Source organism: Paramisgurnus dabryanus, chromosome 24 (genome assembly GCF_030506205.2).
Source record: "Paramisgurnus dabryanus chromosome 24, PD_genome_1.1, whole genome shotgun sequence".
Taxonomy (NCBI): Eukaryota; Metazoa; Chordata; class Actinopteri; order Cypriniformes; family Cobitidae; genus Paramisgurnus; species Paramisgurnus dabryanus.
This window is the reverse complement of record NC_133360.1, coordinates 21,749,010-21,776,742: the sequence shown is the minus strand read 5'-3', so window position 1 is coordinate 21,776,742 and position 27,733 is coordinate 21,749,010. Positions and strand designations below refer to the sequence as shown.

At 39.8% G+C, this 27,733-nt stretch overlaps 1 protein-coding gene across 1 annotated transcript; it reads right to left on the bottom strand.

The window, feature by feature from the left end:
- Window positions 1-285: 285 nt before the first annotated feature.
- Window positions 286-27,733, bottom strand: LOC135741078 (NLR family CARD domain-containing protein 3-like). The gene is made up of 8 exons (XM_065259721.2): window positions 27,604-27,733; window positions 27,054-27,140; window positions 26,736-26,819; window positions 8,694-10,775; window positions 6,959-7,132; window positions 5,223-5,396; window positions 4,217-4,263; window positions 286-4,140 (listed from the first exon to the last, which is right to left on the bottom strand). The coding sequence occupies exons 1-8, from the start codon at window positions 27,627-27,629 to the stop codon at window positions 3,617-3,619; spliced, it is 3,198 nt and encodes a 1,065-aa protein (XP_065115793.2). The 5' UTR covers window positions 27,630-27,733; the 3' UTR covers window positions 286-3,616.

The following is a 27,733-nucleotide window of genomic DNA, read 5'->3' as shown; positions in this document are numbered from 1 at the left end:
TAGTGGAGATTCAGGTTGTTAAGCAAAAAGTTAAGAAGAAACAAATAGTTGTTTGAATTCATCCAGTGAGTTGTGTCTTTGAATACAGCAGAGGTGGAAAGAGTAATAAAATATTGTACTGAATTAAAATTAAAGTTAATTTAATAATATTTTATTTAAGTAAAAGTAAAGTTACTGGTCTAAAAATCTACTCAAGTAAAAGTAAAAAGTAAGTCATTTTAACTTTACTTTTTTACAGCACGGAGAGGTGGGGGATTTTAGTAGTTCAAAAACGACAAGGGAATATAAGTCTTAAACTAGTTGTTTTTAATTGTAGGAACATCTTTACAATTAAAGTGCAATAACAAAAAAATAATAAAATAAAAAGCTTTTTCAAACTAAGAAACATTTATGGAATTGTTTAATGATTTTTACAGGTGAGTTATGCACTTTTGAAGCAAAAATAATATGAGCGGTATTGGAAAACATGACATTCCAAAAAGTTTCACGTACGTTTTCTTGCCACTGTAACTTGGGCCTAGTTCTGGATTAAACTAAAACCCTGTACGGGACACCGCCCCTCAACATTTCTCTACAGTGTTTCTATGAATTAAAACAAAATCCTAAATTTAGTGATGAGCTAGATTAATAAACAAAGCAGAGCAGAAAAAAAGCAAGAAATGAAAAAAAAGTAAAATATATACATTATTATTTTTGAAGTTTTGAATTTCACAGTGTTGTTAAACGGATTGTTTAAAAGGCTATAAAATTCCTCAACTTTCAAAGCATAGGGTTTAGACAGAAAATATTTACAGTTATTGTAAAACTCAATTAAGGCCGTTTTAAACTTTTAAAATGTACGGCTTTGTTAGTCAATCATTTCTTATAAAAAATCACCTACATTTTATAAAAGCTTTCATTAAAATTATTATGTAGTGGCACATTAACAGAACATCATACAAATATAAACATCATACAATTGTTACTGCAGTGTTTTGTGATTAGTACAGAGCAGAATGAAAGTAAAACTAATTCACTTTTACATATCTAAACATTCACTAGTCAGAAAAATGCTCAAAAATGATCCCAAGCTTTCATTGGGGCATTTCTCTTTCAAAAGACCCAGATGTTTGGTACCAATATGTAAATCTGAGGTATTAATATGAACTCTTTAGGGACAAAGGTGTACTTTTTGTAAGGGTACTGCCCCAGTGACACCTAGGGACCATTTGTTTCTGACAGTGTGCAGCGCAGTTGCTGAACTTACTTTAAGTATGCAGCAATTGCTTTATGTATATTTCTGAATCGGTTAAGCCTTTCATCTCTATTTTGTCAATTGTTTCAAATTTGTATTATTTCATTAACAATTTCACTAATCTGGTCAAAACACATTAGAAACACAGACTGAATCACTACAGCAAGCCATCTAAGCAGAATATTCATATTTTAAAACAAAGAAAAAAAAAGATCAAACCTTCTAGGACAACCATAACAAACTTACAGTGGATGTTGTGAGCTGCTGTTTGTTTCAAGCTAAGGAACACAAAGATTAAGGCTCCCATTACTGGAAACAAAACGTAACCACACCTAACCAGTGGGTGTGTCGTATCCATGGAAATGATGTAAGATCAAAAATTTGCATTTGGGTAGGACAGTCACGTTCATGTTTTGCACACCGCCACATAAATGTTATACATTGAAACATATATCTGATTTTTTCAGTTTCATTTCTTTAAAGAATACTGCAGTACTCCTAACACTGTATACTGTAATACAATCATTGGATGTATAAGGAAGATAGATGGTTAAACACTTGTAATACAGAACAAGTACATTTAAAAGAACATACATACAACATAAAGACAACACAAGGATACAAATGTGTATATATGCAACGTACATAAAGTTAAAACAAAAGTGAAAGATGCATTAAACGTGGGTTTTCATCCGTTGAATCAACAATCTAAACAAAGAAATAGCTAAGTGGTTTCCCGGGAGAGACCTTATGAGTAAGCAAACAACATGCAGTGTCATTTGATACAGTAAGACTAAGGGCCCTATTTTAATGATTTAAGCGCATTGTCTAAAGCACACAGCGCATGGTCTAAAAGGGCGTGTCCGAACCAACTTTTGCTAATTTAAGAACAGGAAAAATGGTTTATGCTTCAAGCCCACAGCCTAAAAGCGGAGGAAGAAGACCACCAGTTTAAGATTAATGTTAAAAAATTGTGCTGCATTTATTTGTATTGAAATTGTTATTTTTTATTATTATTATTAAAACCTTTAAAAGGCGTTTTCTTTCAGTCATGGAAGTAAAAATAGCAGGCTTTTAATTGCTGTAAATGTATTGATATCCTACATAATCATTAATCTCATAAAATTATTTGCAAATATGCAAGAAAAGGTTTGTAGGCTACTGTAAAAATACAAACAAGAGATAATTTTCAAACGTGCAGAGAGCCGAAGCGTTTTAGCACTTGGACAGCGCCATGGATTTTTTAACAAGCATTTCTTAACAACGGTTCTCATCTCATCATATCCACAGGTACAGAGTCATCATATATGGGGTAGCATTTAAAAAACATTTAAAAATAGATGCATTTGTTAAAAGCAATGTATTTATTTATTTACATTTGAATGCTTTAAGCTTTCAAATTTAAGAGCATTTTAGCACTGCTGCGCATCCATGTATGTGATAAGCAAACCCGCGTTGTCGTCCCGTTTATAGGCGCATATTACTAACACACTCCTTAAATAACAAAACAAAACTGCGCCATTGACTTTAGACTTTAGACCAGGTTTTTGTTGGTCAATGGCGTAGTCTATTTTATTTGCCTCAAAATAGCAACGCGCCAACAATGCGCCTGAACACACCTCATTTTCAGACCAGAACACCCATGGGCGCAAAATTGGGTGCAAATGCATTTGCTTTTTAAACAACGTGGCGCTAAACGTGAAAATAATAATTGCGCCGGGTTGAAATTAGCAAAAGCGACCCCATTGGATTCAACGGAAACAAGTAAAGTCAATTAGAAGCCCGCACTTTCTGGGGGTTGGCGTACTGCGCAAACTCAAACTGAGCTTGATGACGTAGATGTCACGTAAGCAACCTGTCTGACAATTGTAAGTCTTCTAAAAGCTGTGCCAAGAGAAATCTGAATCACCCATAGACAGTAAAAGGAATGTTGTTGAAAAATTTTGTCCCATTGCTTTTATGGACTCTCTATGGGCTTCTCCCTTGACTTCATGCCTCCACATCCACCCGATTGCCTCATAGACAGTAAAAGATTGCCTGCGAGGTTCTCTTCCTGTCCATGCGGTATTTTCTCTACTGTGCGACAAAGAGTCACAGGTTATGACGCAATAGTTAGCCTGTTTTTACAAAAATCGCTTCTACTGGGCCATAACGTACGATACAAGGTAATGGAGCATTTTATACATTTTTGTGTTTCTTTAGAAATAAGTAATGGACAAATGGAGTCTTTAAATGCCTCAGATGTAAAGTAATTTGCTGTCAAAGTGGCACCAAAATGAATTGGAGTCAATGGAATGCTAACAGCAGGTGGGGGTTCGCTAATCAATGGGGGAGCCTGGGGAAGCTTCAATAAAATATGAAACCCTGCCCCCTGGAAATCCCTCACAAAAGTGACACTGAGGTGAGATGATAAAGCCCAATCCCAGCGTAGAGAGGTTCAGTGAATGTAGTGTTGAATGTGTGTAAGTGTGTTAGGGTTTGGGTGTCAGAGACGCTGTAGAAGGACAAAGTTCCCGCCAGACAGTCCAGATAAACTCCTACTCTGTCAATGGAGTTTAAACAAACATCTATTTTATTTCTTTTATTATTGTGCCAGGCAACAAATCTGCCATCAGAACATTGTAGACTCCAGGACTCAGCATTGTGTCCAAACTCACTGTCACTCTCCCTTTTCCCATCGATTCCCTTGTAAGCCACGGATATATCGGCCTCTCCGCTCCATTTAGCCTCCCAGTAACAGCGTCCAGTCAGGCTTTCCCTACACAACACCTGAGGCTTAAAATCTAATCTTTCCGGGTTATAAGGGTACTCCTGTTCTTCTCTCACATATTTCACCATTCTGTTGTTCTCAGACAGTTTGAGATACGTGTGTGCTGTGTTTGGATCCAGTGTGAGATAACAGGCATCTGAACACAAGAGAAAACATTTACTAATAATGCAATAAAAGACACTAAAGAGAGATGTGTGTGTGTGTAGACCTACATTTTCGTGGCCCTGGTGTAATCCTGATCGTTCCCCCATGATCGACACTATAAAACACAAACACAAAAAGATCACATTCTGTTCATAAGATACAACACATGTGCAGTATTGGTGTAGCAACACATCGATATGGATCAATCATAGACTGTAAAAAAAATGAACAATGCGACGCCGCTTCCTTGCATTGTAATGAACTAAACATTAAATGGCACACTCCAGACTTGTGGTCCTCCTCAGAGTCCACCCTTTGATGACATCAGACTTTAGGGACCCTTGATGCGAGTCCATGTGGGTTCGCCGGAGTCATATTTTGGGACAGACTCGATTTAAATCACTCCTCAACTTGGCTCATCTTTGTTTTCACCGTCACAAACGGAAATACCTATGACGCAGTTTTTTTACCTGACAGGAGGGGTTCTGGTGGACCAATCACAGTGCTTGTGGTCCGCGTAGATCTGACGTGCTGTTAAAATTTTTGCGAGGTGCAAGTCAGGCTACGCACATGCTACGGCGTAGAACTAACGCACGACTATAAATCGGGCTTGAAATTTAAAAACACATAATAATACAATATATATTAAAACAGTACGCTATTTTAAATTATTTAAAATGAACAACTACCCTACTGTAAAATCCAGCTAAGACAAGAGTATTTCAGAAATTTTTATTGGAAGTGTCATTTATTTCTTTATTGTGATCCGAGTCCCGTTCGTTTGCATGGAGAGGGTGGGGTTTATTGTACTGCATCCAGCCACCAGGGGGCAATCAAAGAGCCAGAGGCTTCACTTTTCAGGACGTTTGAGTCCCATCCAGCATCAATGTATCGATTAAACTCTAATAATACAATGCATCAATGCCAGTCGTAAATTATTGACAAGAGGTTCACGAAACGTCCATCTATGCATTTCTGACACAGCACGCATTTTCGTTTACAGACAATATTGTCTGCCTATGCGTAACATTGAAATGCAACAACAAAGCAGTGAAAAACATTCAGATAACATACTTGAGTGTTCTCAGTGCGCAGTTTGGATCATTCAGTCTATCAGAGAGCAGTTTATAGCCTAAGTCTTCGAGATGATTAAAGCTCAGATCCAACTCTCTCAGGTGTGATGGGTTTGAAGTCAGAGCTGAAGCCAGATAACTGCAACCTTCATCTGTCACCATACAGCCAGAAAGTCTGTAAACACATCAACAACTTCAACTTCTTCATTTTAAAGATATCAAAATTGTCTCCTGTAAATTTGCAGCGTTTTTATTCCTTTTCCTCAGTATCTCATTATCACTTTAAAGTTGTTTGTCTTCTCATGAACCAAAACTACTATAAATTTGCATTCATTCATTTTATTAATGTCTGAATGTGTTTATTGAATGTGTGTGTCCAATCAGGAATTATTACAAGTCAGCTAATTTGAACAAGGAGAATTGTACAAAAAACATACAATTATTAGATAAAAACAATAAAGATACACCACCATTATTCATAAAAATTAGCTAAATCGTAAAATACATAAAAATTGTTGGTATCGTGATCGCATTTAACTCTTTCCCCGTCATTGACGAGTTATCTCGTCAATTAAGAGAAACATTTGCGTAAAAAAAGTGTTCCTGATAAGGTTTTATGTTAATCTCTAATAGCGTGATTATCCACTAGATGCGGCTCTTACTCAATTTATAAAAAACTAAAGCAAAAAAATTATTTACTTATTTTAAACTCTGTGTATGTTTTGATAATCATTCTGAATCTGATCTCTAACAAAATTCCTTCAAAAAAATGAAATTATTTCAGCTTTTTGATAATTTCTTTATTTTTTAAGAAAAATACCCATATTTAAGAGTTTATAATCAGAGAAAAAATATAGATAGGATGAAACGTTTTTTCCCGTTTTGTTTGTTTATTGCTTGTTTGAAAGCAGAGGGTCTGTTCTTTCATTTGATATATTTGTATGTTTATATATTTTAGAAGAAAATTTTCCAGGCATGTTGTGAAACTTTTGTGAAAATCACAAAAAATGCTGGCGGGCAACTTTTCAAAAATGCTGGCGGGGAATTAGTTAAACAGCAAAACAGTTTAATATGAAATATATTCCTAAATCTCTGGCAACAGCAAGACTATCTGGTTTAAACATGCAATGCATTGGCAAAGTTACTTTTAAAAGAAATGCATTACAATATTAAGTTACTCCCCAAAAAAGTAACTAATTGCGTTACTTAGTTACTTTTCATGGAAAGTAATGTTTAAGTTACTTTTGCGCTACTTTTGCGTTACTTTTGCATTACTTGGTTGAGGCTTGATCTATTTCAGGCCTTGCAGGTGTTTTTTAAAAAATGTCAAGCTCTGGCTATCCATCTCCCTTTCTAACTCAAACTGTTTTCGCTCAGGCGCAAAGAGTGTGTAATTCTACGTTAATATGTTCAGTTAAATTCAGTATATTATATTATTTTTTAATTGAATTAATTTAAACTGAAAAGTAACTCGCATTACTTTTTGAATAAAGTAACTCAAATATTAATGTGTACATTTATAAAGTAATGCGTTACTTTACTCGTTACTTAAGAAAAGTCATATTATTACGTAATCTGCGTTACTTGAAATGTGTTACCCCCAAAACTGGGCATTAATGATGTCATATTGCTTTTACTCTTTATCGTAGATGCAAGTTCACTTTGACATAAACATAAGAGCACAGAACCTCTTATAAGTCACATGCTGATATTTAACACAGATCACTTAATAAATACCTCAATATCTCCAGTTGACAGTTTGAACTCTTCAGTCCATCAGAGATGAGCTTGACTCCTGAATCCTGCAGGTCATTGTCACTCAGGTCCAGCTCTCTCAGTGAAGAGTTGAATGATTGTAAAGCCGATCTGAAGACTTCACAACACCTGCTAGTAAACTGACAGCTCCAAAATCTGAACAGAATAACAAAGTTTTCAGTCAGACCTAGTTCCATTTTACCATGGTATTTTATAAAAAATTTACATAAATCCTAATTCAGTCAATGCTTAGTTTATTAACACTACTGATGATGTGCATAAGTGTGTTCATATAGCTTAATTGATAGAGGTCATGGATTTGAAATCCATGGAACCAGGGTACCTTTTTGAATAAAAGCATTCTGCGAATGCATAAAAGTAAATGTAAATGTCTGATAAAGATATGCATTACATTGATGTATATATGACTTCCTTTATCAGATGAATTGAATACATATTAAGTATTATACTAAAATGCCATCATGTTATCATCGTATATGGAAAGCTCCAAAAAACACAAACATCCAAGTAATTCAAACAGTGGGTTAATATAAGTAATCTTATTGATATTACTATTTTGTTATTGCAATCAACAATTCAGATATAATCTACAGTATCTTTGTAAAATAAATTATCAGTATATTGAAACTTTATTATTTAGTAATTAATATTTAGCAAAACTAAAATGCAAATTCGAATATGCATCAAATCGATAACTTAAAGAGGACATTTCACAAAACTTTTTTAATTTGTCAAATAAATCTTTGGTGTCCCCAGAGTAGGTATGTGAAGTTTTAGCTCAAAATATCATATAGACAATTTATTATAACATGTAGGTGTGAGCAATAATTTGCTATTTTTGGGTGTGTCCTTTTAAATGCAAATGAGCTGATCTCTGCACTAAATGGCAGTGCCGTGGGTGGATAGTGTAGATTAAGGGGCGTTATTATCCCCTTTTGACATCACAAGGGGAGCCAAATTTCTATCAAAACTAAGTTACTGCACTGCAAAAAAAAACTTTCTTACTTAGTATTTTTGTTTTGTTTTCAGTAGAAATATCAAAAAATTAAGAAGCTTTATCTTGATGAGCAAAATGACCTTAGTAAATAAGTCTAGTTTTAAGACAAATAATATACAATTTAAGTGAATTTGTCCTTAAAACAAGCAAAATTATCTGCCAATGAGTTGAGAAAAAAATTTGTGAAATAAGATTTCTTTTTTCTTAAACACTTAATTCAAGTAAAATTTTCTCACCCCATTGGCAAATATTTTTGCTTGTTTTAAGCACAAATTCACTTAAATTGTATATCTTTTTGTCTAAAAACTAGTATTATTTTCTTAGGTCATTTTGCTCATCAAGAAAATACATCTTGATTTAAGAATTTTTAGATATTTCTACTGAAAACAAGACAAAAATACTAAGTAAAAAAGTCATTTTTTGCAGTGTGGGTTGATCTTTTTCACATTTTCTCGGTTGATAGAAGCACTGGTGACAGGGGAAAGTTCAAACGCTGCATTCGAATTTAATACTCTATAGACCACCCCATTATAGTCATTTTTTTGAATTACTATAATTATGGATGTTTGTGCTTTTTGGAGCTTCGACATGTTGACCCTATACTTCTGGGATGGCATCAAGGTGAGTAAATGATAAGGTCTTAAATTTCTATAAGTTTATTTAATAATATTGAATTATATTTCAGCCATTAGCTCTCACATAGCTTTTCTGCAGTTCCACACAGCAGGTATGAGCCTCTCACGACAATCCACAGATCTTATCTTGAACTTTGTAATGTCGAGCTCATCCAGCCACTTCTCTGACAACTGGATCATATTTGCCAAGGTTGAACATTGTCCAAGAGAGAGGTTTTTATTTGTGTAAGACTGTAAAAAAGTCAGAATTTCTTCTGAAACAGAATCGTCTTTCATTTCAAGCAAACACTGCGACAGATTTATCCATCTTTCGGGGCTGAGGTTATGCTTTTGAACACATTTGAGGTTTTGAATCACTTTCTCAAGGCTTTTTGAGCTTTCCTCAATGTTTGTCAACAACAGACCCCATAAAAGTCTCTGATTGGACTCCAGTGAGATGCCAAGAAGAAATCGGAGGAAAAGATCCAGGTTTCTGTTTTTGTTCTTTGAGGCTTTATTTACTGCTCCTTTCAGAAACACATCCAGGGGAACTCTCTTACATCCAGTTTTGTACTTTCCTCTCAGAAACATTTTCATAACATCAGAGTCCTTCTTTAAATAGGAGAAAAACACAAAACATGCAGCAAAAAACTCCTGAAAGCTCAGATGTACGAAGCAATAAACTCTCCTCTGAAAAATAAGAGGTTCCTCTTTGAAGATCTCAGTGCAGATCCCAGAATACACAGAGGCCTCGGTGAGATCTATGCCGCACTCTTTTAGGTCCTCCTCATAAAACATCACGTTACCCTTCATTAGCTGTCTGAAAGCCAATTCAGCAAGTTTTACAAGCACTTCTCTGTTTGACTGCAAAAGTGCCTCTGGATCTTTCTCATCTTTCTCTTCATACTTCTGGTTCTTTATGTTCATCTGAATAAGAAGGAAGTGTATGTACATTTCAGTCAGAGTTTTGGGTATTTCTGCATCACGTTCCAGGATGTTTTGAAGTACGGTAGATGAGATCCAGCAGAAGACGGGTATGTGACACATGATGTGAAGACTTTTCACTCCTTTAATGTGTGAGATGATTCTTCTGGCTTGAACTTCATCACTGATTCTCTTCCTGAAATATTCCTCCTTCTGAGGATCATTGAATCCCTGGATTTCTGTCACACGGTTGATGTATTTCGAGGGAATCTGATTGGCTGCCGCTGGCCTGGAGGTGATCCAGATTTGAGCGGAGGGAAGCAGATCTCCTCTGAACAGGTTTGACATCAACACACCCAATGATGAAGTCTCAGTCACATCAGAAATTTTTTTACGGCCTGCAAAATTCAGGGTTAGTCTGCTTTCATCCAGACCATCGAAGATGAACACAACTTTACACTCATCATAAATCTTTGCGTCTAGATCTTGAAGTTCAGGATGAAAGTCGAGCAGAAGTTTGTGAAGACTGTACTGATTATATTGAATCAAGTTCAGCTCTCGAAATGGAAGCACAAACATGAAATCTACATCCTGATTGGCTTCTTTCTCTGCCCAATCCAAAATGAACTTCTGCACGGAGACAGTTTTCCCAATTCCAGCGATGCCTTTAGTAAGGACGCTCTTGATTTGGTCCGTCTTTTCCTCACGTCCTGATTCAGGTAAGAGTTTAAAGATGTCATTGCAGAATATCTGAGTGTCTTTTGTTTTGTTGTTTTTCTCCATATGTAAAACCTCATGTTCTTCATTCACCCCTTCACTCTCTCCATCTATGATGTACAGCTGTGTGTAAATCCTATTCAGGATAGTTTGATTCTCTTGTAGTTTGATTCCCTCAAAAAAACTCTCATATTTAATCTTCATTCTATTTTTGTGTTGATTTTTGACTCTATGCAAAACATCATCCAGTGGTTGGTGAGAATCCTGCTGAGGGTTTACAGTGTCTGATTTGACGGAGCACTGGGCAGAACCAGGTTCTGCTGTAATCCTGTATGGCTGTAGAACGGGACGTGTTTTAAATCGCTTTCTGCACTGAGGACAGCTGAAGTCTTCTGAATGACTTGATTTTTCCCCAAACCGGTTGCACTTCCTACAAAATCTTTTTACACAGATGATGGAGACTGGATCTGCCAGAACCTGCTGCTCACATCGTGGACGTAACTGAAGCAAATTGGCCTTGTCCATACTGCAAAAAACAATCAAAGAAAGATAACAAACAGAGAGAAAGAGAGACTTTTTAACTTAAATCTCAGAAATATTTTCAAAATCAGAACAAAAGCATCATGTTCACTGTGTAAATCTGTTCCCCTGAATCTAAAACCATTTTTTAACCTAGAACCTAGAGCTTTGTAGATTTTGTCCTGCTGAAAATGTTTCATGTTGAATGTGTGTTGCGAATGTAGCACCACAACCCGGAGACTGAATGATGAGTGCTTTAATTAGAGACAGGTGCGCTGGGTGTAGGTGTGCATAAAAGGAAGGTTTCCAGCATTTTTTGAGCGTGTTGAAGTGTGGTTCGCTGCGACTTTGGACGTTGGGTGTCTAATGTTTTCTTAGTGGATTGTTGAGCCATTTGGGACGAGCATGTGATTGTGGACTTGCTGCATGTTGGGTATGTCACAGTGTATAAATAATTTGTTTTATTTAAGATGAGCTGTTGACTGCATGTGCTTTGTTAATTTGTCTTAGTATTCATTCCGGGCTGTATTTATCATGCTGTGCTTTGGCGTTAGCAAGGCTGACTCTCTCTTAATTATGTTTGTATACTATCGTGGAATAAGTTATTTAATGTAAGATGAGCTGTTGTTTGTAAGCGCTCTATTTGTTTACATAGCATGCATGGCGTTCAGAGTTTATCCATTGTTTGATGTGTCAGTAGTGCGGACTCGCTAATAATCAGGTGGGTATGCTACTGATTTATTGCATGCCGTTTATGAAAATTATACGGTTAATGCTGTACTCTTCTTTTATCAGCTTAAAGTTGGAATACATAGAATTCACCACTAGATGGCGCCCAGGGCAGGACTTAACAGGATGGAGGCCCCTGGGCTTGAATAAATTTTGGGCCCTACACTATCAGAACAAAAGCTGTCACTGGGATGGTACCCTTTAAATGGTTCCTAATATTGGCCATTTAGGTACAGATATAGGTACATTTGTACCCATTATATGCACTCTTTAGGTACAAAGGTGTACTACTTGAAAGGGTACCACCCCAGTGACAGCTTGTGTAAATTATCTTCTGAGAGTGCACACATACAGTAAACAACCTAAAATAAAAAATATATCATAGAATTATATTTTAGGGAAGTTTCCCGACAGGGTTTAGATCGGGTGTGCCTCATAAGTCTTGAAAAGTGAAGCCTCTGGCTCTTTGATCGCCCCCTGGTAGCTGGCTGCAGTACAAGTCATAACCCCGCCCTCTCCATTCAAACAAATGGGACTCTGCTCTAAATAAAAAAAATATTTACACTTCCAATAAAAGTTTCCGAAAGATGGTTTTGGTCCTTTTAAGTAGTTGTTATCACGCTGATATATGTTCAAGTGTTCATTTTGCATTGCAATCACTACATTTCAATGCAGCAGATACAAATAATACTATTGTGAAAATGGACTCCCAAGAAGCACCAGCTTATAAATAGGGGTCCATCCCACCACCAAACACCATCCCCCTGACCAAAAGCAATTAACAGTTTCTATACCTTGCATCATGATTTACATTGATCATGCACCAATATGAGAAGTTTAATCCTCAGCCGCAGATCCCTCAAGTCTGTATTTCTCCAGTAGTTGTTTCTTTAATTTCTTTTTAAATTTAAAAAATGTTTCAGATTGTTTTAAATTAGTATCCAGTTCATTCCATAATTTAGGACCTCTATAACATACACTAAACCTAGCACTTGTTAAGCTCCTCCATTTACCTTTTATAAGTAGTTTATGTCTAGTGTGATGTGTATGAGAAGGTGCATATAATGGAATAAGTTCACACAATCTAGTATTTAACCTGTTGACCACCTTATACATTATACATGCATTATGATACAAGTTACATTCAGGAAGCTTTAATAGACCATATCCATGGAAGAGAGCACTTGTATGAGCATTATATGTGGACCGTGAAATAGCTCTTATAGCTTTCTTTTGTAATATCATCCGTTTCTCAGTATAGGTAGGGTAGGTTACAATGGAGGGAGGTGACGTCGCGTCGTCCATCTTTTTTTACAGTCTATGGTTTAGATTAATCCAGCACTAGGCCTATTGCTAGGTTATATCAGGGCATTCAAGTAGTTTTTACAAACAAACCTTACAAAAAACATTACTGGTGTGCGTCAAACATGCATTTTAGTCTGGGACTAGGATAAGACCTGTCTAGGAAACTGCCCCTATGTCTCTATAGCAGAACATAAGCCCAGTCTAAAATTAAATCATGTATTTTTAGGGATGTCACAAATCCAAATTAATCATGCACATTAAAAAATACCCCATAACAACATTTAAAATCATTGTGTTAGACTTAGCTTAAGAAAAGAATGATATGTCTTGATAAACATTCACCTTATTACACACCATATAATGTTATAAAGATAATCAACAAGTGTATTTTGTGCATATAGCCTAAGTGGTGCAGTGTTTAACAATGAAAAACAAAAGATTTTAGGATGTAATTTAATAATTATGACAAGACCATCATGTAATATTAGACACCAAAATTAAAGTGGGGAAGATGATCATTAATTAATTTTTGCGTCTGATATGAACGTAATACATTAAAACCTTGAACGTAGATATAAAAATGAACACTTTTCAAAAGTTTAAACTGTGATTCTGTTAGCAAACATGCTGAAAGAGAAACTACAGGAAAGTTAGGCTAGCTAGTGGATTATATCAAAAACCATCAGGACATCAACATGGCCATAATTTAGTGAATCCTCACCTCCAGATGAAGTAATAAACTGGACTGATGATTTAAATGTTGATATAATCATGTGCGTTGTTAACTCTCCGGATTTTGTTATGTTTCGTAGCTCTGCTGCACTCGTTTATTTATCCACAGGGACTGTTTGGTGTCGTGTGAGCTGCAGACTGCGAGCAGATTGGATTTCATTTGGCGCTACGCAGACCGCTTGGTGATGTCAAAGTACCGCGAGAGCGATTAGAAAGCAAACTTCGCTGTGTGATTTCTCGAATCGCTCTCGCGGTACTCTGATGTCATTCTTTTGGCTTTTGTTGAACAACATGAATACACCCGTCTGCTTTACAGTCACTTTTGCGCCGTGATAATTTGATTTCATATGATGATCGGATCGCGTAGTGCCGCATGAAGTCAAATGCACCAAATACCAAATAGCCGACTGTATATGAGGTTAAACCCGCCAAAGTAGCAAATGGAGCATGCGAATGGTGAGTGATTCAGATGTCAATTTATGAATTAAAGTGTCAAATGTTTGTCACACACTGTTATTTTCACGCTTTTTTAAATGGGTATACGGAAATCCTTGACCATTAGTGGGTAAATTGCGTATAACGGCGTATCACGTTAGATTACAAACAAACAAGAAAAAACAGAGTTACAAGACCATAGCCTACTCTAGTAATCTTTTTCATACTGAGCGCTTCATTTTCGCGTTGCTCTTTCTCATTATCTGTAAAGCTCATTCATGACTCCCATTTCGCGTATTCGCTATTATACTATCATCGCAGGGGTCGGCAACAGGCGGCCCGCCAGCAATATTTTCTGGATTATTTTGGAAGTCCGTTTTTATCAGACTATTTTTATTTTACAATAACAGTTTACAAAAATATGGCTCCTATCACTCCTTCATTCGTTTTTTCAAATTTAAACCAAAAAGAAAATAAAGAAAAACGACTTGTTTTTCTATTATTTATTTTCTGAACTAAAATGAAAAAAACAAATAGGCCTTACGACTCGTTTTCCGATTTTCTGATTGTGCGCTCAGATCAAAAATAGAAAATATGAAACGGGTTAAGCCTTATTTTTATTTACTATTGTGGTAACAGATTACAGCCGTTTTAATAATGGTTTGAATAGCAACCATGCACCAGTTTTATTCGCTTACAGTCCGACTTTTGAACTTTTTTCATTATTATTTATTCGTAATAAATAATATGTATTACCTGATAAAACATATTTGCACTAAATGCTGCACAAAACTCTTCCACTAGCCTACTTGAGAAAAGCCGTAGCCGCGCGGCAATTTCCCCGCTGCATAGTGTATGAAACGCCCGAAAGATTTTATGCGGCGCATGATGAAATTTTAAAGTATAAAGACGGTAGCAGAACTCTGGGGTACCTATACTTTGGACGGAGCCTGTGGTCTGACTGACACAGCCCTCTTGACAGCATATCCGCACTTCATTCTGACCACCTGTACAGCTTTAGGAGCTGTTTGGTACTGAAACCATTGTCAGCCAACAACATAATTTTTGTGCAAGTATGTTTGAAATAGTTTGGCAGAAAATAGCTTACTTCATTTGTTAGTAGGGCAATATGGTTTCCGTTTATGTTGGTTAGATATTTGAGTGATAGGCTTTGTCCTATTTAATTTATGTTATTTATATTTCATTATTTTTTCTGTGACAATGTTAAAATAATATTTATATTAACACAAACACAATTTTTGTATAGCATTTACAATTGTTATAGGCTACTTAATCTCTCTCTTTCAGTTAGAGACATTTGAATTTGAGATTCTGGAAACGAGATTTAGGTTTTGCGGACCCGTCAGGTCTGGAAATAAAGCGTGTGAACACAGAGTGTATTTTAAGCGTTGCTGAATAGAAACTTGTGGGAGCTGGACGGAAAAAAACAGTCCCGCGCAGACCTCCTTAAACCTTAGGTGTGTATGTGTGTGTCCCGAATAAATGATAATTAAAAAAGGAATAAAGTTCAAAAGCCGGACTGTAAGAGACTTTTATGGGAGCATAAATGCCTGTAAAATGTTACCACTATAGTACTTGATCTGCTTAAAATGATTTTATTGATATTTTTTTATTTTTGTTTTTAATTTAACAAAAACGATTGAACGAAGTAATACACGGACCCATCATATTCCATGATTATAGGCCTATTGCGGGTGCAAACAGACAAAGAAACAAGCAGAACAACCATGTTTTAAGCAATTTTTAATGCCGTCTTTCGTCTTTTAAATAGGAAATAAAAACAATGTTGCTTGACAAAAGATCAGATTAAATTCAAAATTAAAAAAAAAATCAGCTGGCCCGCCATCTACTGGCTTAAAAAATATTGGCCCGTGGCCAAAGTTACTTGCCGACCCCTGATCTATGGTTTTCAAAAGCGGTAAACTCAGCGCGTCATATTCAACACCAAGATGACTGACATATATATATATATAAACAAATGAAATGCAGCACCAAACAATTCCGCACCAACCAATAGGCTCTTAGGCTGTAAAATAAAAAATGAAAACGACTGAACAAATCAAACGAACGCAAGCAAGCAAGCACGGAGGCCCCTATTGGCCGGGGCCCCTGTGTTATGACTTCGGTCTGTCGGCTGTTCTGTTTCTTTGTTTTGTTCTGTGTATGTGTTTTGTGTTTTGACAGTTCTCACGTGCGCGTCTGCCACCGGGCGATTCATCATCACTGATTTCATTCACCTGCGACACTCACCTGTTTCTCATTTGCCTCCCCATTCGTTTGGTATTTAAGCTCTCTGGGCCCTATTTTAACGATCTGAGACGCAAGTGCGAAGCGCAACGCGCAAGTGAGTTTGTGGGCGGATCTTGGGCGCTGTTGCTATTTTCCCGGCAGGAGAAATAACTCTTGCGCCGGGCGCAAATCAATAAGGGGTTGGTCTGAAGTAGGTTCATTATTCATAGGTGTGGTTTGGGCGTAACGTCAAATAAACCAATCAGAATGCTATCCAACATTCCCTTTAAACGCAAGGGCGCAAGTTCCATGGCGGGTTGCTATTATTATGACGGATTTACCAGGTGCACGCCAGGAGCGGTTCACAGACGAGGAGACCCACGTCAAAGACAGAGAAGTTGTTTTGTATGGGGATAGGAGAAACCTGCTCAAATCAGCGTAGGTTAAACAGGCGTGAGAGGAAATAGCCACAATTGTCTCATCAGCTGGCATCCCCATCGTTGCGCCAGCATAAATCGCGCACGCCGTGTAACGGGAGGTGGATCTGCCTCTACACAGACGCCAGCAGAGGACATCGCTGCGTCCACCCTCACCGCTGAAAGGGTTTGGGGGCTTTGAAATCGGACCCAAGAAACGCAAGCGAGGTCCAACCCCAAAGTACTCTTACAAATCAAGTTCATATACATTAAGGTTTCTTATGAAAACATTTTAACTATTATTTACATAAAATAAACGTAATACAGCCACACAACAAAGTTATGAAAATATTTTAATCGTTATTTGCATGAGAATAAATAAAAACTATCACCACAATGCTCACCACTATGATTCCCCTTATCTCGTGTATTAATATTTTTAAGTGTAACAATTTATGATTTGCAAAAATAACTGTTGCATCTGTGTAGATTAGATAAGCAAAGTGTATGCGCGTTGTGCACGCTATACATTATGGTCAAGCATGCGCCCTTAAAATAGCATAATGAACCACGCGCAACTGACTTTAGACTAGTTTTTTTTTGGTTAGTAGCGCAATTGTTTTTTGAAACTGCAAAATAGCATAAGAGATGGTTTGCGCCGCAACACGCCTCCTTTTTGAGCTGAACCGCCCAGGGAGCGCAAGTTCATTCCCTAGTTTGCTGACGTGCATCTGTGGAGGGAAAAACCCTGCTGTGCGCCGGCGCAAAATACGAATGATACATGCGTCACTGACAAAGTCAATTGCGCTGGGTGCAAGATAGGGCCCTCTGTGTTTGTTGCTCCTTGCGAGTTCGTCATAGTTTTGTTTCTTCAGTCCTGTCATGTCGTGTTCGCCGTTTTTGTTGGATTAATACATTTTTTGCCTTTTTTGTCTTTTTGTTATTTTTTGCTCTGCCTGCTTTCTCTCATCTCCTCTCATTAGGACTACAGCAACTCCGCTCCTCTCCGCATCAGTGGATTATTTCTCCCCTCTCCACCCTGCCGATCATCTGCCCTGCTGTCTCTCGTGTGTGGCCGTTGCCCTGTGGTACTGGGTGAGCTCCTCTCCGCCGCTCTGCTGTTTCTATCGGACTTCATGCTGTTCGCTGTCCAGCGTACTGGTAATCCCTGCAGTCCAGCAGCACTGTGACGGATCGTTTGGTGTCCAGCCTGCAGCCGGCTATACTGCTGGGCTGTCATCTCATCTCTCCCCGATTCGTATCGGTGGTTCCCCACACCGTGGAGGGCACGCGATCTCCAGTGCACGACTGAGACTTCTTTCTTCCATTTCATCGCAGCGGCTGAGATCTTTGGACAGTTTTCTTGGACTATCTATTACCGGCAGAGCGGTGGTTGGATTCCCCGTGTGTTACTCCAGTTTATCTTCCTGGCTAGCCCAGTGGTTTTCTCTGTCTATTATTTTGTCTTTATTAAACGTTTTGTTATCTGCAATTGGATCCTTGCCTCTGTGTGTTTTCTCTACGTGTCTTGACAGACGAACTCGCCACAGATGGATCCAGCGGATGCTGACAACGTACGCTCTGCTCTGGCACAACAAGGGGCATGGCTGGGACAGCAGGATGCTCAACTCTCTACTACATAGCGGGAGGTGGAACGCCTTGCCGCTCAAGTTGCCGATCTCAACTCTCAGCTCGAATGCATGCAATTGGAGGGCTGCGTCCCTCACCGTTCTTCTGATCCTGAGCCCCATGTTACCAATCCACCCACATACGACGGAGATCCTAACGCCTGCCGATCTTTTTTGTCCCAATGCTCTCTGATTTTTTCCCTACAACCACGCAGATATGCTGCAGAAGAGACACGAGTGGCATACGTCATCACCTTGCTGACCGGCAGGGCGAGAGAGTGGGCTACGGCGGTCTGGGATGCTCGATCTCCTTTCTGTCAGACTTTTGAGGACTTCCGTTTGGAGATGTTAAAACTATTTGATCGGTCAGCACAGGGTGAAGCGGCCGCAGCTCATCTGGTTCGCCTGGTGCAGGGTAATCGCACTGTCACGGATTATTCTATCCATTTCCAGACGTTGGCGGCGGTGTGTGGTTGGAATGAAACTGCTCTTCGGGCTCAGTTTGTAGAGGGATTAAGAGACGAGATTCAAGATGAGATTGGTACTCATGATCTCCCACACTCTCTTGATGGTCTTATTGAGCTCGCTCTGCGAATAGAGAATCGTCTCCTGAATCGTCGCCATCGCCGCTCATTACGTCAACGAGTATTGCAGGATGATGCGGTCGATTTATCCTCTCATTCTCCATCTGTCCCTTCACCTGTGGTGAGCGAACCTATGCAGCTGGGAAGAATAAGGCTGACATCTAAGGAGCGGGAGCGGAGGTTGCTAAATGGACTATGTCTGTATTGTGGCAAACCGGGACATCAGGCACGGAACTGTTCGCTAAAAGACAATGCCCATCGGTGAGTCCAGGAGTCTTGGTGGGCACGGCCGCTTATGAAATCTCCTCTGTTTCCAGCACTCTTCTTCCAGTCCTTTTGTCCTTCGACGGGATGGAACATCGCTCTCGAGCTCTGCTCGATTCCGGAGCGGAGGGCAATTTTTTGGATTTCGAATTGGCACTGAAGTGGGGAGTTCCTATCGTTCCTCTCAAGGTCCCGTTAACTGTATGGACTCTGAAGGGAAAGCAGACAGCACAGGTTACCCATTGCACCCCACCCGTTATTTTGCACATATCTGGTAATCATCATGAGGAGATTGTGCTGTACCTTCTGCACGATTCTCTTTCTCCCATTATTTTGGGACATGCATGGTTGGCACAGCACAACCCTCACGTTGATTGGCAGCGTAATGTTATTTTAGCTTGGTCACCGTCTTGTCATGCGTCTTGTCTTGGGTCTGCTCCTTCTGGTTGTTTTTTCTGTTTCTCAGATTCCGACGGTCGATCTGACTGGACTCCCGGCGGATTATGCTGATCTATCTCTGGTTTTCAGTAAAGCCCGGGCCACCTCCCTACCTCCCCATCGGTCCTATGACTGTGCTATTGAGCTTCTCCCAGGCACTTCTCCACCTAAAGGTAGACTTTATTCTCTATCTGGTCCTGAAAGGGAGGCTATGGACAGTTATATCAATGATTGTTTGCATGCTCGTCTCATTCGTCCCTCTATCTCTCCCGCTGGAGCTGGATTCTTTTTTGTTAAAAAGAAGGACGGCTCCCTACGCCCATGCATTGATTATAGAGGTTTAAATGACATTACTGTTAAAAACAGATACCCCTTACCTTTAATGTCTACTGCCTTCGAACTTTTGCAGGGAGCGCGTTTCTTCACCAAGCTAGATCTGCGCAACGCTTATCACTTGGTACGCATCAGAGAGGGCGATGAGTGGAAGACGGCGTTTAATACCCCTTCCGGACACTTCGAATATTCCGTTCTGCCGTTCGGTCTCACGAACGCTCCGTCCGTCTTCCAGGCTCTGGTTAACGACGTGTTGAGAGACATGATAAACAAGTTTGTCTTTGTGTACCTGGATGACATTCTCATCTTTTCCCCTTCTTTGCAGGCACACATTCAGCATGTTCGCAGGGTCTTACGACGCTTGCTTGAGAATCAGCTGTATGTTAAGGCGGAGAAGTGCGAGTTTCATAGGAAGTCGGTTTCGTTCCTGGGTTTTGTCATTGCCGTAGGGGAGATTTGTCCTGATCCGGCTAAGATCAAAGCCGTCGTCGAGTGGCCAACCCCCGACTCGCGTAAGGAGGTTCAACGATTTCTGGGTTTTGCTCATTTTTATCGGCGATTCATCAGAAATTTCGGTCAGATTGCTAAACCTCTTACAGCACTCACTTCCTCTAAGGAGAGTTTTTGCTGGAACAGGGAAGCTCAGGAAGCCTTTGATATGTTAAAGTCCTGGTTTATCACTGCGCCTGTGCTTTCTATTCCAGATCCTACGGCTCAGTTTATTGTTAAGGTGGATGCATCAGATGTCGGGGTAGGCGCCGTTTTGTCTCAGCGATCCTCTAAGGATGGGAAGGTGCATCCTTGCGCCTTTTTCTCCCACCGGTTAAGCCCTGCTGAACGTAATTACGACGTAGGTAATCGGGAGTTGCTGGCCGTCAGACTGGCTTTGAGCGAATGGCGTCACTGGTTGGAGGGTGCCTCGGAACCTTTCCTGGTCTGGACGGACCACAAAAACCTAGAATACATCCGTTCAGCCAGAAGATTAACCTCGTGACAGGCTCGTTGGGCACTCTTCTTTGACCGATTTAACTTCACTCTCTCGTACCGGCCGGGTTCTAAAAACACGAAGCCCGATGCCCTCTCTCGCTTGTTCGATTCTCCTAATACTAAGAGGACCGAAACCTTCCTCCCGGAGGGGCGGGTGGTGGGTGCCCTCCGCTGGGGAATCGAGCAGCGGGTGAGGGAGGCCGGCCGAGAGGGGGAAGTGCCAGAGGGGTGCCCGTCGGGTCGGTTGTGGGTTCCTGTTGCGCTACGTTCCGAGGTCATCCGGTGGGGCCATGAGTCCAAGTTTGTTTGTCATCCTGGAGTTCGGAGATCGTTGGCTACCGTCCGTCAACGATTTTGGTGGCCTTCTATGGCATCAGATGTCAGACAGTTTGTATTAGCCTGCCAGGTGTGTGCTCGTAATAAGACCTCTCATCAAGCTCCCGTTGGTCTGTTGAAACCCCTCTCTGTTCCCTCCTGCCCCTGGTCACATTTAGCCGTAGATTTTGTTACCGGCTTACCTAATTCTAAAGGTAACACTGTCGTTTTGACTGTGGCGGACCGTTTTTCCAAGGCGGTTCATTTCATTCCTCTTCCTAAGCTGCCCTCTGCCAAAGAAACGGCCCAGATATTGATTGAACACGTTTTTCGCTTACATGGTCTGCCCTCGGACGTGGTATCTGATAGGGGTCCTCAATTTATTTCCCGTTTTTGGCAAGAGTTCTGTAGACAGATCGGCGCTACCGCCAGCTTATCTTCAGGTTATCACCCTCAGACCAACGGGCAATGCGAACGGGCTAATCAGGATCTCGGTCGAGCGCTCCGCTGTCTGACATCTCAATTTCCGAGCTCCTGGTGCCAACAGCTTCCCTGGGTTGAATACGCTCATAATTCCTATCCTGTTTCGTCTACCAACATGTCCCCTTTCGAGGCGTCGATGGGTTTTCAGCCACCTTTGTTCCCATCGCAAGAACCCGATGCGGCGGTTCCGTCTGCTCTAGCCTTTGTTCAACGCTGCAAACTCACTTGGAACAGAGCTAGAACAGTTTTAATTCAGACAGCCAGACGAACCAAAGCCGCGGCTGACCGACACCGTCGACCTGCACCCCATTATATTTGTGGGCAGAAGGTATGGCTTTCCTCCAAGGATCTGCCTCTCCGAGAGCATTCTCGCAAATTGACTCCTCGGTTCCTTGGTCCATACAGTATCATTAAGGTCGTTAGTCCGGTGGCGGTTAAGCTCAGATTGCCTCCGGCTCTCGGTCGGATTCACCCTGTTTTCCATGTGTCTAAGGTTAAGCCTGTGTTCTTGTCTCGTATTAACCCCATTCCTTCTGCTCCTGCTCCCCCTATCCCTCTGCTAGTGGACGGCTCTCCTGCCTATTCTGTGAGAACTTTACTAGATATGCGTAGACGGGGCAGAGGTTTTCAGTATTTAGTTGATTGGGATAGTTGCGGACCGGAGGAGAGGTGTTGGGTCCCGGCCCGGGACATTCTGGATCCGGGATTGATCGCAGACCTCCATCGGCGACTAGGTAACCCTCCTGGTGGCGGTCATTAGGAGGGGGGTACTGTTATGACTTCGGTCTGTCGGCTGTTCTGTTTCTTTGTTTTATTCTGTGTGTGTGTGTTTTGACAGTTCTCACGGATCGTTTGGTGTCCAGCCTGCAGCCGGCTATACTGCCGGGCTGTCATCTCATCTCTCCCCGATTCGTATCGGTGGTTCCCCACACCGCGCAGGGCGCGCGATCTCCAGTGCACGACTGAGACTTCTTTCTTCTATTTCATCGCAGCGGCTGAGATCTTTGGACAGTTTTCTTGAACTATCTATTACCGGCAGAGCGGTGGTTGGATTCCCCGTGTGTTACTCCAGTTTATCTCCTTGGCTAGCCCAGTGGTTTTCTCTGTCTATTATTTGATCTTTATTAAACGTTTTGTTATCTGCAATAGGATCCTTGTCTCTGTGTGTTTTCTCTACGTGCCTTGACACCCTGGGCACAAGCCCAATCAAGCCCAATGGTAAGTCCGGCCATGATGGCGCCAAAACGGCAATAACAATATATGATGTAGATTAATGACGCTCTGAAGCAGCGTGGAATTATGGGATTTGTAGTCTTTAACTCAACCGCTGATGGCCATTAATCAGACATGAACGAGAAATCACTTTGATGGATAAGGTAATCAAGGCTTATAAATGTTGCGTTTGATTAAGTAAGGTTATATTTGATGTTCAAAACAAAATTGTTAGTCATAGATGTTACAGTATTAGTCCAAATTCGATGGTGTGTTAACCCAGCACAGAATTAAGTGTTCAAACTTACAATCTAAAATGATTTTTCACAATGTATTGACAGTACAAATTTTTTTGTGAGGTTATGATGTAAAATTATGATAGACTGATAGACCAAACTCTATTAGTAAGTGTCTTATTGCTGTACAATACCTCTTGATGTGCATTATATGGTCTGTGGGAAGACGCACTGATTACAATCTACACACTAATATTGTAATCAATATAATAGCATACGATTTTTGAAGAGTTACAAATCAAAATAACTGACCCATCGCATAAAACACAAGCAAGATCAGCATCTCTGTCTAGTTAAATGTTGTTGTAAAGCTCTCTCCGTCCAGATAATGCAACCCCTATATTGATCCTCATTCTTCCTCTCGTCTTGTTTCAAACTCTTCTTGGGTCGTTTGGTTGGCCCGTACGCTTAAGGGAGCCGTCTTTGCTGACACAACCAGCGACAGACGGTAAAGAGTTATCTTAGTCCAGAAACAAGCGCGTAGCCGACAGGCACTAATGCATAGTTCGGCATTTGTTCACGACACTGTTGTCATGTGCGTTTTACATCAGTAAAGGCGGTAACAAAGGGTCATGTGGATATTAACGCCATTGACAGGAGACTGCACTGCCCTCCCTGCGGAAAAAAACAGCATACCAGCAAGACCAGCATATGTTGTGTTTTGGTGCTGGTTTGCTTGTGAACACCAGCTAAACCAGCATCAGCACCAGCATTAGCACCAGCTAAACCAGCACCAAACCAGCATTAGCACCAGCTAAACCAGCATTAGTACCAGCATCCCATGCTGGTCATACTAGCATATGTTGTGTTTTGGTGCTGGTATGCTGGGACCACCAGCTAAACCAGCATAGACCAGCATGATTCCCATGCTGGTCCATGCTGGTTTGATGCTGTTTTTTTCAGCAGGGCTGTGTCAATGTTTTTAATGGCAATTTTCTCACTATTTACAAGTAGTTGAAAACATGATAGATATTGATAGTAATCAGTTGGACAAAATATTTAACACTGGCATAGTGGTTTTTGGATATTTTACTGCAAATATCTTACAAATTGCACCTTTAAAGCACTTTGGGGGTATATACGCCCATTTGACACTGGGTAGCCGATTAGGATAGTGACCCAGCTTCCCCTTTGTTTTTGTTTTTTATTTATAATTTTTTCCCCTAAATATCTGCCTGGCGGCGTACACTTCTGTGACGTCTGGCCCACCTTTTCATTTTGTGCTGTCCGTTTTAAGTTGCCTGCTCCTGGGAAAAACTGTGGGACAGAGTATTAACTTGTGCGGGCATTCGCCACCCCCGTACTCTTTCAACCAGAGGAGGTTTGTGGGGTTGTATGGTATAGTTGTGGTCATGTGCATGAGTTAAGTTAATGTTTGTGTGTGAATTTGAAACGTGATTCATTTTGTTTTCTTTGTTTATTTGATTTAATATTGGTTTCACAAGTCAGTGTGTTTATTTGGTTACATTGTGGAGCTGTAGTATTTTATTCAAATGTTAGATCGGTCAGGGAGGAGTGCTAACCTCTCTAAAAATATTTTTTGGTATTGTTCACTGAGTGGTTTGATGTGTAGCTTTTTGTTTCTTGAAACATGTGTAGTTGTCATGATTCTGCCCTCCTGTCATTGTTCTAGTCTAGTCTTGAGGCAGGATCATGACAGACCCATGTTTTGTGTGGGATCACGTGGTCTCAGTATTGTTTTATTAGACCACGTGTTTCCCGTGTCTTGTCACTTTGTCTACGCTCCCTTGTTATCCTTGTGTCTGATTGTTAACTGTGATCACCTGCACCTCTCATTACTTCTCCCCTATATAATGTCTTCTATCCCTTTGTTCTGTCTGTTATCGTACTGTGTTTTTGACTGTGTCATTGACTGCTTTGTACTGTCATGTGTCTTCTAGTCAAGTTAAGTAAACTGTTCTAATTAAGTATTCCAGTCTAGTCTAGTTTATGTGCTTATTCTTAAGTCTTGTTACCTTGTTTGATGTAGTTTGCCCCCACGTGGGTTTTTGTTTCTGTTATTTTAGTCCAAATAAATATTAGTTTCATCCCGACCTGTCTGCACTTGGGTTCGTTCTCCCACCATTCCTGACAGTAGTGAAGTGAGCCCAAAGAAACTTGTATTTAAAGGCGGAGTGCACAATGTTTGAAAGCCAGTGTTGATATTTGAAATCGCCTAAACCAGTGGTTCTCAACGTTATTCCTGGAGGCCCACTGCTCTGCACACATTTTGTATGTCTCCCTTATTTAACACACCTGATTCAAATCATCAGCTCATTAGCAGAGATCTCCATATACTGAACTGCGGCTGGCAGATAAGAGAGACATACAAAATGTGCAGAGCAGTAGGCTTCCAGGAACGGAGTTGAGAAACACTGACCTAAACCAGGAGTGGGGAACCCTGGGTCCTGGTGGGCCACTGTCCTGCAGAGTTTAGTTCCAACTCTAATCAAACACAATTTCCTTTCCAAGTAATCCTGAAGACTTTAATTTGATTTTTCAGGTGTGTTTAATTAGGGTTGGAACTAAACTCTGCAGGACAGTGGCCCTCCAGGACCAGGGTTCCCCACCCCTGATTTATATATATTCTCCTGGGTGCAATTCCCAGGGTGGCGAAGTCCAGTGTTTCTCAACCCTGGTCCTCAAGGACCCCCTTCCAGAATGTTTTAGATGTCTCCTTAATTAACACACCTGATTTAAATCATTAGCTTGTTAGGGAGACATTCTGAAAGGAGGCTGAGGAGTTAGTTCAGGTGTTTTAAATTGGAAGACATCTAAAACTTTCTGGAAGGGGGTCCTTGAGGACCAGGGTTGAGAAACACTGCGTAGTCGGTGTGACAAAGACTTAGGTGTTTAGAAATCTTTAAGAGGTCCTGAATAGTATTGGTAAAGGTAATTGTGTTTAGAATAACATCTCTGGGTGCCACACGATCTCTACATGTAAAGTAAATAATTGTACACAATCTAATTGCGTTTGTGACTAGCAAAACATAATTGTAAATGTTTTGATGCAAATGTCATTTTACTTATTTGTCAATTCACTTAATACATTTGATTAAGTAATATTAAAGTAAATTAAATTGATTTAGAATTGTAAAACAATTATAACCCACTTTTAACAACAAATGTAATATTTTTCTAATTATAATTTTGCAATTCAATGATTGCAATAATACTGCAATTAAACTACAGTTCACTGCAGTTATACATTCATGTTAACAAACACACACCAAAGTAACAGACAAAACAGATTAAATCGTGTGATTCAGATCTATAAACCTCCCACTAAAACCGTGATATATGTAGTTTTAAACATAGGTTCGGGAGGAGCCTCAACATTCAGGCCTGTCAATCATCATTAAGAGCATATATAAGGCAGTCTGAATGCCTCTGTGGCCAGCTGCATATCTTCCTGCATTCCTCCTCCTCCCTATCTCCACCTTCACTGCTCTCAGACCTCAGGTTCAGAGCTTCAAGGACCACAAGCTAAGTTTGTTTACCATTAATTATTAAGCTAAATGGACAGGCAAAATAAATTTGGCATCAAGAACAGAGATTACCTGAGATCAGGTGGCTTTATCATGGAGTTGTTACTCTTCATAGACACAAAACTGGATTCTGGGGATGCTGTCTTTTTCTCATTCCTGTTCATATTGAAAGAACATGGCAAAATAATTAAGATCATCTCAGTTTATCACTGAACCTAAAAGGTTAATTTATAAACAAAGTAAGTTATATCTGCTTTCTGAATCTAAAACTCACACTGTACGTAGCACAATAGAGAAGGCAAATCACTTAGGAATTCGCTTTTACACCAAAAATGTATTAAGATTAATCATTTACACCAAAATTAGTTTGCCATCAAGAACAGAGATTACCTGAGATCAGGTGGCTTTTTCATGGAGTTGTTACTCTTCATAGACACTACGCTGGGTTTTGGGAATGATGCTGTCTTTTTCTCATTCCTGGTCATAATGAAAAAACATAGCAAAATAATTTAGATGATCTCAGTTCATCACTGAACTTAAAAGGTTTGTCTATAAACAAAGTAAGGTTTAGCTGCTTTCTGAATCTGAAACTCATACTGTACATAACACAATAATAAAACAAATCACTTAGGAACTCTGCTTTTACACCAAATGTATAATGATTAGCAAATGCAAACCATTTTTTTTTCACTCTTGCCCATAACGATACAGACAATGTAGATATGAGAGAAATTACAAATGTTTCATACTAGCAAATATGTGCAAGGTAACAGAGTTAGATGTTTTATATTTCATTATCATTGTACAAAAAAAATACTTGTACCTCTACTTACCTTGCACATTGGGAGAACCATATAACACACGTTTATATGGTTATACATATGCAATATATACATGACCATATAATATTTAGTCAATATTTCAGTAGTAAAACTCTCACCTGAAATCAGAGGTCACTTCCTCCATTATGAAAACAGGAGGCTGGGTGAGTCATGGATCGCTGCTCCGCAATGCACTGTAAATGGCTTTGCATTAAAAATGTATATCGAAAAATACACAAAATGTAAAAA

What these genes read in the sequence shown, in the direction of transcription:
- LOC135741078 (XM_065259721.2), bottom strand. Translation starts at nt 27,629, where the DNA reads ATGGAGGAAGTGACCTCTGATTTCAG. An exon ending in TGGAACTGCAGAAAAGCTAT is followed by an intron (nt 7,133 to 8,693) that starts GTGAGAGCTAAT and finishes TATTCTGTTCAG; the next exon opens with ATTTTGGAGCTGTCAGTTTA. An exon ending in TACACCAGGGCCACGAAAAT is followed by an intron (nt 4,141 to 4,216) that starts GTAGGTCTACAC and finishes TCTTGTGTTCAG; the next exon opens with ATGCCTGTTATCTCACACTG.